This window comes from Chironomus tepperi, unplaced genomic scaffold (genome assembly GCF_022539635.2).
Source record: "Chironomus tepperi strain 1889 unplaced genomic scaffold, CSIRO-AGI_Ctep_v1 contig_128, whole genome shotgun sequence".
Taxonomy (NCBI): Eukaryota; Metazoa; Arthropoda; class Insecta; order Diptera; family Chironomidae; genus Chironomus; species Chironomus tepperi.
The window spans coordinates 730050-742097 of NW_027226250.1; the positions used below are offsets into that span (position 1 = coordinate 730050).

The 12048-nt window shown below is 28.4% G+C and overlaps 1 protein-coding gene across 3 annotated transcripts in view; it reads left to right on the forward strand.

Annotated features, from left to right (window-relative positions):
- bun (TSC22 domain family member bunched) overlaps positions 1 to 12048 on the forward strand; it is a 34762-nt gene that overhangs the window by 18519 nt on the left and 4195 nt on the right. For all 3 annotated transcript variants that reach the window (XM_070636425.1, XM_070636428.1, XM_070636426.1), the window contains one exon: positions 2573 to 2624. In XM_070636425.1, the coding sequence (XP_070492526.1) occupies positions 2573 to 2624 (52 nt within the window). The remainder of the gene's footprint in view (positions 1 to 2572; positions 2625 to 12048) is intronic.

Here is a 12048-nt window from a genome sequence, read left to right on the forward strand (position 1 = left end):
CAGCTCATAAAAAATTGCAAAATTGCGTGTAATAAAAATTATTCTTGTGCATTTTTAAAAGTGTACACTTTTTGGTGAGTGAGCAGCATAAGCCTCGTGATTATCTGTAACTTTACATCTTGTCGTCCAACATACACAGACACATACAAATGTTTTATTTTTATACATGCACAGTTTTAAAACCTCCTAAGTTGTCTCGATTCTCCTTGAAAATAAACGCAAAAATATATAAGTTTTTTTCATATATATCTACAAGTTAGAAACTATAAAACAAATTTAGAATATGGCCTTAAACATGTTTTCAATTTTATGCAGAAACATTTTTTATTTTCGACTCCAATCAGATATATATATATATTTTATCGAAAGGTAGCGCAGACAAGAAGAAGGAGAGAATTTGGTTCTACTTTGTTATGAATGTGTATGTGTGTGTGTGTGAGTCGACCCCGTGGTCCCTGAACATTTTTCCTACATTTAATAAATTTAATTTATTAATAGCTAATCTAAAAAATTTATGTACGATAGAAAAAAAGAAAAAATCTCAGCAGAGTCATTCTTACTAGCTAGAAAATACTTTGTATTGAATGGAAAATGTACGACGTGGTCGTGCTGCAAAGAAATACTCTACTTAGATAAGGAAGATTTAAAGAGTTCAATTTGTATGAATTTATTAATCAAACATTGTGATGATTCGTCACTCGTGCTATCAAAATCAGCCACTTGACTATGAAACCTATACGAAGCTGATTTGTCATGTGTCCGTAAATAATTTATCATCAAATAAACGCAAAATGAGACGAAAAAATTTATTTTAATGTTTTAAAAATAATCTGAAGGTTATATTTTGAATCACAACTGAAATGGTCAAGTTCATTGAATGATTAAAAAAAATATAAATTTCTTTTTTTGCGAAGATAGAAGAAGAGTAAAAAAAAATGAAAATTATTTCATGCGATTCAATATGAAGAAAAATTAAAGAAATGTATACAATGTGAGAAAAAAAATTACGGTACAGACCATTGAAAGGAGATGAAAGAAAAATTAATACACGTGAGCCAGAAATTTTTCCTTCTCCGATGTTAATATCAACAAGCTGACGATGAGACGTATACAAAGACAAAAAATCATTTTTCATTCCGTCCAGTTTTGAATTTATTTGACTTCGAAAAAAAAGTCATTTATTTTCGCGAGTTAATTAAAAATTTATCAATACGAAATGAGAGAAAGAAAGAAAGATTAAAATGACTTTCTAGAAATTCGCTCGAGTTTTTCTAAATTTATCTAAAACTTAAAACTTGCAAGATTTTTTTTTTGTTGCGTAATCAAATGATGTGCTCTTTTAGAGAAAGAAGTGAGCTGACTCATTTTAATTTGTTCTTTTTATCTGATTAGTTGCAAATGTTGTGATTTTATAAAAACGTACGCAACAAGCCTCACGTAAAGCAAAAAATTTACACAATCGTAATTAAATATTTCATCAAACTTTTGTAGGTAATTATTTTTTTCTAAGAAAAAGTAAAACAAATTGCACACTCATGTCAAGTATCAAGTGGAAAATTAAAGCCTCAATTTTTCAAGAATCTTTTAATTCAAGTTTATTTTCTGTACGAATTATTAAAACTTGTGATGAAAAAAAAGAATAAGCAAATGAGACAATTGATGATCTAAGCTATAAAGTAAGGTATGACGGAATCGGCAAAAACAGGTTGGAAAAATCATAAAAATATAAATAAACTCGGCATTGTGTATTTTGAAAGTTGACTTCATATTTGTTATTGACAACAAAGTGAAATCCTTTTTTTTTTCATCATGTCTTTTACTCTTTAAATGATGTTTACTGAATAAAACACGAGACTACTTCTTCTTATGCCGATTTTTGAGACAAATTTTTTAGTTTATGTTTTCATAAAATTAATGGCTCTTTGTGTACATTTTGACTGAGTTATTTAAACATTGTTATGATTCCATTATAATTCAATATTTTCAAAATAAAAATGAAAAAAAAAATCAACATTATACTAGGTCAGTTCTGTCCAAACACAATTGTATACACCATGCGTCATTAGCGTGTAACCAAAAGTTTTGTTTTGTTTTAACGTGGTTTCCTGCACAACGTAAATTTGGTTTAAATAGATCCGGATCCAATATCATCAATCAAATTTGATGTAAAATGCGCTATAGCTTGCGTCGGAACAAAAGTTGAAAGTTTAAATGAACCAAAAAAATATCTTAATCGATGAAAATTTATTTCTCATTCATTGTATATAGGTATCGAGCAAAAGGGGTCATCTAAAAATAAATTTTTCAGTTGCTAAGAGATTTATGTACTTCATAAAAATCATTTCCTGATTCCGAGCTTCATTTAATGAAGCAATGCTTCGCTTTGCAATGGCTATTTATATACATAGTCTATAATTTTTTGATGCAAAATAAAAAAAAAACTTATTTAGTATAGTCAAACATATAAAAAAATATAAATCATTACATCTGTTCTCATCAATGTATTTTATTTATTTATTTATCAAATACAATTTATTCATTTATTCCTTTTTTTTATAACTTTTTCCCTTAGTGCATCTGGAACGAGTGCTGTCGCAATTGATAACAAAATTGAACAGGCGATGGTGAGTAATTGTTTCTATTATCTACTATTTATAAAGGAAAATCGACCCAAGAATTTATACACAATAAATATGAATACTTTATTACCATTTTCAACTATGAACAAAGTGGCTGAATGTCACTTGATGGCTAATCTTTAGTCGTAGTCGCCACATATTTATTAAGTCAATCATGATCACATTTTATCGCACTATGGAAGGCAGTTTAGAATTTCGACACCCACTTCAATCATGTTTCAAGATCTATTTTCAAAGAAAAAAACATTTTTCTTTCCGTCTTCAAAAGTGTTGTAGCGCTCATTCGCGAAATTTTTTATACAAATCAGAGAATTTATATATATTTTCGTAGTAGGAAAAAGATGATATGTTTTAAAAATAGTTCAACTATTCGATGAATGTTCTGACGCGAATTCCTGAAAAAAAATTTGTATATTTTATGAATCTCAATGAAAACGTTCATAGCATGACAGTGTGGAATAGAATAAATTGTCACAAATCAAATTACTATGACTTGAAAAGGCAAAAAAAAAGTATAAACTTTATAATTGCTAGTCATTGAGTTGTGACGCGATCAAATAGAAATAATTTAAGTGATAAGTAATTGCAACAAAAAAGTATATGTTTTATTTTGATGTCATCATATGATTCACGTGATGGTATCAAATTATGTTTTAATCCATTAACTGATATCATCGTGTAAACCTATTTATTTTTTGGGAAATAATTACATTATTCGGTGAAATAAGAAAGAAGCTCACGAATAATTTTGAAATATTATTTACTTACTTTCGTAAACAGCCATAAAACCTATATTTTTTTTTTGGATTCAGCTTCGGTATATATAATTGGCTATAGATACGTAAAAAACTATAAACAGCTTAAGTGCAATAAAGATTTCAAAATATCTGACGATACGTGAATAATACCTCAAGGGAGACGATACCTCTTTTCAGTTTATTTCTTATAACAACAATGTCGATTCACTTAATTTATTTTTATTTCAATTTTGCCTCTTGCTCTTTTCGCAAATTTATCGACGTATGAAGTCCTACGGTGGTCGCTGAATGACGTTAGCCACAAACTCAACAACCATTTTTGTATTGTTATATCTTATTATTCATTCATTTTGTCTACAATACTTAGAATTTAACAAATTTCAACTATATTTGATCATTTGACAAAATAAAAATTAGTCACAGTTTTTTTGAAGCTCTTCCAAGTATTTAAAAATTCATACAACTTCTAAGTATGTCTCTAACTATGTTATTGAACTATTAACATGTAATAACATTGTAGATAAACTTATTTACCTTGATATGAAACTTCCTTGTGGATGCGATAATAATGTTTTAAAAGAAATTCAAATTTATACATTTAATTTACATTAATTTTTATCTTTTCTCAATTTAAAGTTGACTTTAAACTTGCTTGAAAATGCGCTCAATAATAAAAATGTTCATTTCTATTACATTCGATTTAAAATTAGATTTAAATAAATTAGAGAGCTTTAATTCCTCTTAATGTGATAAATTACAAGCTAAGCTCAAGTGTCTATTAAGTAAATATGGATTCTTAGTCTTTTTTTTCAACTTCAATATATAATTTTAAGTTGAACCAAGAAATTATTTTTAGCATCTTAATTGAAAAGAAAAGCACGAGACACAATAAATAAGCAGTTCATGTGAAATATTGATGATGAAGTTTTAATGACGTAATAAAAAAGGTCATCAATAGACACTATGAAATATTTTAACAGATAAGAAGAGTACAGCAGCTAGTAATCTTGCCTTTTAATTTTTGAAGCTATAAAACTGAACGTAACTATAAACTGGTTTTTTGTAAAATTTTTGTTGATGTCGTTTTGTTTACAAAAAATTTTTATTTGACATAAATGTGTTAAATATTTTATTTACAATCTCAAAATTCAAACATTCAGTAACAATGAATGACAATTTCAAAAAACTGTAGTCTCATAGTCTCACTCAACACTTTTCTTAAAAAATCTTCTTATTCGATTCAAGTTGTACTCTTTCCCGTGCAAAAGGAACAAAAAAAAAAATAAAATGTAATTCTTTTTTGCTTCAAAGTCATAAGAGTCAATGACTGCACTTTGCTTTTCTGCTTTGATGGCCATATCAAAAGAGTTATGTGTGTAGAACGATATAATTAATGGTAAAAGAGTAAAGAGTCTGAAAGAAAACCGACAAATTTATCAGACTGAGTTGTTTAGGGCATTTTTTTACAATAAACTTAAAGGTGACGTCATATGTATGTTGTATTGTTGCGAAATGAAATTTCACATTGCATCATGCTACATCATACGATCAAATTCTAAAAGGGGTTACGTTCTTAACTGAGTCATCAACTAAATACCCAAAAAGAAAAATGAATCATAAATCACATTATTATGCGAATAAGAGCATCACCTCAATGTGAAAAATGACAGCTAATGACATGAGTGAAAAAATTAACGTTTTGAGCACACAGTAGCAGAGTAAAGAGTAATTATTAGCGACAATATTGTCAAACTAGATCAAAAAGTCAGTGGGTCATTTTTGTATTGAAAAGCAACACTTGTGCTTCATGTTTTTTTTGATGTAATATGACTTTTATGGAACTAAGCTTAAAGTATTTATTACCAGCCAAGTTCGTGCATGTACAATATCATGCATGACGTATGATCACTAATAATATGATGTCATTTACAATGCAACTCTGCTTGTTTTGTTGAATGATTCGTGTATGGGTATTTCTTATTTCTTTTTATGTTGATTTCAAGCCTACCTTTATAGTTAATAACAACACAATACAACCACACACATCCATGAGAGACTGAAAAATTATTTTTCTTTTCATCACATTTTCTCTGAATGTATTAGAGTAAGTTAGTGAGTAAGTCTATCAATGTGTACAATATTAAAGCGAGTGAAGCACAAAAAAAAATTGTATGTGGTCAAAGAATACATTCAGAATCGGCTTTTTAAAGTGAGAAAAATGAAAATGAAGAAATGAAACTTTACACAAGTGAGAATGTTTTCCACTCTTTATTTTTTTGCATTAGAGACACACATTCAGTTTTTACTTTTTTTTGTTGTTGTCTCAGAGAAAAGAATTGAAAATGAAATAATAATAATGAATACACAAGTAGAGTTCAGTGAGTAATATGACTTTGAATTATATAAAACTTAATGTGGTTCAATATAGACACTCAGTCGCCCTATTGAGTGAAGTCTGACAACATCATTAATTTACAATTCTAAAGAGAATAAAGCAAAAAAATAAATAATAAATAAAATATAAGGAATTACACAAAACACAAAAAAGCGAGAATATATAGAATTAAATAAAAAGTTTAAATTTATTTATTATGTGGAATGCGCTATACCGTAATATTGTAATAAAAGCAATTGAAGGGAAAATTCTATAGGAAAAGTTTTTCCTGTTTTCATTTTTCTCAAACGGAATAAAGTAAACTTAATCGATATAAAGTATATATAAAAGTGAAAACTCGTGAACAGATTCATTTTTGATTTCACAAAGTGCACATTACATCGTCAAAAGCCGCGAGAAGTGAGAGACAATTCCAGTTGATTTTCTACAATAAAACTTTTTATTTTCGTTCGGATCCGTCTTGAAAAGAAAAAAAAAAAGCAAAATAAATAAAGAGAAATAAATCGAGGGAATTAAAAAGTGAAAAATACTCGTATTGACAAGAAATCGCGGAGTACTTATTGAGCATAAGTGTTTCCAAGTCTGATAAGAATTTTTTTTTTGAAACGTCAAATAATTGGCCGGAAAAATCACGTCATTCAGCCAACTTATAATAAAAAATTGATTAGATTGCTTAAATACTTCAGGTCTACAGAATTAAATATTATTAAACAAAAACACAATAAAGTTTCACGTGATAAATATTTTATATACAAAGGCCAGAGATTGATTGTGAAAAAAAAATATAGGAAAATATAATAAAAAATATAAAAACTCTTATCAATAAATTTTATTTTCTATACAATATTGCAGTGAAGACATTATTGATTTGTGTAATATCACTAAATAAAATAATAATAACAAAAAAACAAGTCAGTTCTGATATTTTTTTACAAGTGAAAAAGACTCGCAAATAAATGACAATTATGGAAACATTAACTTATCAACATCAACAACCTAAAAATTGGTTGTATGAGATAAAACAAAAAGGAGATTCACAAACCTGCTATGTTATGGTACAAAATGCAAAAGTATGTACGACATTGTTTTACACATTAATTTACATGAACTGAATTTTTCTCGCCTTAACCCAATTAAAATTGTTTTTTTATTATTTTTAATACAAAATCTCTCAAGATCTTTGAGTATAGAAAATTCGAAAGTTAATCTTAAAGAATTTGAAGATTTAAATAATTCAAAATCATTATTCCGTCCAAAAATAGACATTTTAATAGTGGTGATAAGTGAAATTATCGTTCAAAGTACAGAATTAAACTCTAATTTTAGCAAACATGAAGTCATGATCGTGGCCTTTATTGCGTATCGAACTAAATTTTTCTTATATGTTTTACCACTTATCGGTGATTCCTTATCAGTGAAATAGATTTATAATTCGTGTAAAGATACTTCAAAATGTTTTGACATCCAAAAGTCTAACTTTTTTTTACTGTCTCAGTTGATATGATTTTTATTTATTATTTTACAAACAAATGACACACGTTTAAGCTCTTTTAAGACGACGATAAGGAAAAACTTCAGTGATAATTGCTGCTTTTAGCTTCTCCTTCTTTTTACTATTATTATTGTTGTTTACAAATTTAATTTTAATTTTTTCATCACATCAAGAATGATGTTTTTTTTCGCATTTAAGTATTAATTAACACAATGGATGTGAAAAGTCATCAACCCATAAAGGAAGCATTCAATGCGTGCTTACTTCATTATATATCAAATCGGGAAGAAGAAGAAGAGATGTAATAAAATTAAATCGCAATTAAAATGGCATTTATTGACAATTTTTACCAGCTATATTTCGAAATTTCTCGAGGGCCATAACGTCTCAGTCATTTCTGAATAATGTAAAGGTTTATTGTTGTTGGGGATTTTGGCATAGCTTCAAATTTGTGATAAATTTCAATTAACAATTTTAAAATATTAGTAAATGAGCAATTTCGTAGAAATTGTCAATTGTACAATGATCTTCTATTATTTTGAAGTGATTTTGGGGTCGACCATAAATCACGTTAATCTGAAAATTAAATTCCTAGAACCCCCTCATTTTAATGACTATTTTGCTTTACATAAATTTAAAAAGATAATAAAAAGCTTGCCGACGATACTCGTAAAATAATTTCTTAACTGATCGGGTTTCATTCAGCAGTCTGAGACTTAATGAATAATTTTTTTGCAATTATTTGAGCCATAAAATACATTTGATTGATGTTCATTAAATCTCGTTTTTCCATTTAATTGTATTTACCTTATCGATAAATCGAAGAATCGGCACGTTTTTGAGTGAAAATTTCCTTACTTTCATGAGCTGTGTTTTGATGTTTCTCACATATATTTTTCATTTCTATGCGTAATTTCATTGACTTTATTACCATGTCTGTAGGCAAAAATAGAACTTTTTATGTGTGCGGTTCAAAGTCTGAGACAGAAAAGAGGATAACAAACCATTAATTGACTGGTTCTCAACATTATTTTCATTTGATAAGAAGGAAGAATTGACTAAAAAAAGTCTCACGCTGATATTAGTGAATGATGTTGCAGAATCGCGATATTTCTGCGATTGAATTTCCATTTATCATAAATATGAGATTTACGTTTGACAATCGACTAGAAACTCAATCTTATTGACGTCACTGTTGATTACATTTCTTTATTTCTGCGGTAAATGGATAGTTTAAAATTGATCACCTGATGATGTTCTTTATGACAATTAGTAATGTTCATTTTTGCAGTCACAATCTTGAATTTTATTTTTAAAACTCTAATTTTCACTTCATTAAATCTTCATTAAATTTTTTTTACACACGTCAACCGATTTGTGCGGTGAATGCAGTGATTCGATTAATGAGAACGATTAATTTCCAACTCCCTGCCATATGTCTAATAGAAAAAAATATTTTCTTTTTCCATATTTGTAATTTAATAAAGTTGCAGTTGCTAAGCATAAATAATGAAAGATCTCGTAATTGTCATTGGATTGATGACAGTTTACGTTATTGCATGTAATATTCGCATGCAACCGACGCAAGTATTGAATTAATTTAATGTTAAAATCTCATCATAGTTCTACACAATTTTCTCACAAATCTCATTATATCCGAGCGGGAAATCACAATTTTGACGTAAAAATCAGCTTTCACGATGCTGTCAGGGCTCGCTGCCCCATCGAACACATTGTGCTGTTCGGGATACATTTAATGATTGTTTAATTTAATTTTCTATATACGCAATCCAAAAAAGCCGGTTTTATTTCATTTCACAGATCGTTTATGTTGTATGATCGTTGACTATTTGGCAAGTATAGTGAGACTCACTCGATTTACGTCAAAAAAACAATTTTGTATATCTTTCCTATGACACTGCGAGAAATTTCTCGTACAATCTCTAAAAATGACTCAATTAATATCTCACATTCCATTTGATTTAAAAGCAGATTTTACAAGTAATATGATATACATTTGAGTGTGGCAAATTCATAACAAGAATGAAAAAGAAGACATTAAAAAATAAAAACAAACATAAACAATTCAAAAATGTCGCCATGATCCACATTTAATATATTAATAAAAAAATATATAATTAAACAAAAAGAAGCCCAAAAAAATGAATTTTTCACTCCAGAAAATAAATAAAATTTTATTCATACTTCACCATGTGTGGCGTGAATAGTCTATTAACTGCGCAAAAAAAAAGATAGAGGAACATTCTTCTTTCCTGACTGACTCTACACCTGAAATACTTTTCATTTTAAAATTGTATACAAAAAGTTGCTTTTTATTTGCCACGAAATATGTTCCATTTAAATAAATACAAAAAAAAAAAAAAAAACGGCAACACGACACAAAACAAAAAGAAGTGAGATAATCGAGATGAGGATCTTGATATATTAATAGTGCCATGCGAAAGTAAATTAAATTTTATGCGTGCTTTGGAATATCTTAATGCATGTACACATTTCATTTTGATGATTTCATTATTTTCAAAAGTTCACATTTTCCAGAGGTCGAAGTTGACTCTGATTTTGTATGAAAAGTCAGCTTGAGTCGACATGACGCAATACAAAACTGGAATCGATTTCGAGCTAGTAACTACGATTATGTTTATGAACGTTTCGATATTATTTATGGTCAATCATGTATAATTCTTTTTTAGAGCCTAAACCCCTCGCAGGCAACGAGGATCCTTTATGGTAAAGTCGACTTGACTCCATATTAAAATTTGTCAGAGTCTACTTCGAGCTCTGACATTTTCCTTGATAAAAGAGCGCAAAAAATGATTATAATATGAGTAAATATTTATCAAATGTTTTATTTCCTCATTGTCAACTGATGCTTCATGTCTGAAACTATATTTCTTTATATACATATGTATTTATTGTTATTTTTATAAGTATGAACTGCTGTTCATAGTCGGGAAAAGAACTAAAGAATAAGTATATACAGATCATTTTTCTATTTTGAAAAACGAAAGAGTCGCTTGCTTTAATTCAATATGAAATAGCTGTCGGAAAGGCCTCGTGTATATACTTTGTAAGATTCCTTATTATCATTCGGTGAAAGGAATTTTTAGAAATTGACAGCAAAATGCACGAGTTGATGAGGAACTAAGGAACTATTTCTAGTTATTCACAAAAAAATCTTACATTTTCACTGTCTATAAATTTATTTTATTCAATGGAAAGATTCACGTTGAGATTATATATTTTTTGAATAATTGCCAAGTACAGAAGAAAGTGAGAGAGAGATGAGACAGTTCTAGGGACAGATTAATATTTAATGAAATATTTTTCAGGCCCCTCCTTTATTACCAGAGAGAATTTATCGTCTATCCTATGATAAATTACTTTTTATGGACAGATTAATGTTGTCAGTAAGGTTGCAACAATAATAAGCTACTACCTGAACAGATTTACAGCAATCAATATGTAAATACTTAATAATTCTAAGTATGATTACTAAACATGACATTCTTTGTCACGTACATGATCTAATTTAGAGATTTTCTCATTGTTATTTTTGGTATTTTGTCAGGGTCATATACTTGCCTTGAGTAGATAATCCCTGACCTCTCTTCTATCTATCTAAACTATTCAAGGACATTCACTGTGATAAAGAAGAGTTTTTATGGTCATTTAATTGAAACATTTTTTTTTGTAGCTGCTCATTCTTTTGTCACCTCGAAATTCTTTTCAAGCACGATTTTTGTAATGACAAGCAGTTGAAAATATAAAAAAAAGAGTGATGATCATCTTTGTGCACGCACATTTCACGTTCCGTATTTGTTTAATGTTTCTTCTTATTACATCCGTCACGAGAGAAATTATTCATTTTACCTTAAATTTAAGTAATTAAAAAGAAGAAAAAGTGTTTATTTTGAAGGGAATGAAAAATGTAGTGGAAAATTTTCCATTTTGCACGTAAGGAGCACATGAACAATAAGTACTATTCAGTGTTAGTGATAACTATTTTTAAGTTCCTTTGGAGAATGTGAATCGAAACAACAAATTTCTCTCCCTCAAGTGCACTAAATTATTCCTGAATAGCAACAACAATATTAAGTGTGAATGATATTTTTATTTGCCAGTAACGGAACTGGGAATGTTTTGGTTAACGATTGATAATGACTCATTAGAAACTTAGTTAATTTTTTTCATCGATTTTGTTTTTAATTGCATTTAATTATTGACAGGAATTTAAATTTAACAAAGTAATTCATATGCTTGTTAATATTTATTTATGCTAATCAATATAACCTGCCTTTTAATCGCTCCTGTCTAATTAAGTTCGTATTACTAATATGGACTTTAATCCACGCTTCAATAATAACAATACTGTATGAAAATTGACATAGGTTCATGTACACAACATTCCTATGCTATGCGCACCACGAAAAAAAACAAGTAAAATCGGTACGATATGGTCAATAATTAATGACATCTGTCGCTTACTCTCTAATATGCTTTAATGTACATTGTCAGTAAAAAAAGAGCACAAATCTGTAATTTATTGTGTGACACAATTCTTTCGAATTGATTTTTTTATTCAGCTCTTTCTTTCCTTTCCTTTTGCTTTTCATTCATTTCACTTTTCATGTCTGCGAAAAATTGTCATCGCATGTATTGTGAAAATAAATATCGCATTTTTTATGTTTTTTTATGTGTACAAACATGCTCATAACTTCTCTGTTTTTGCACATAGTAATCTTT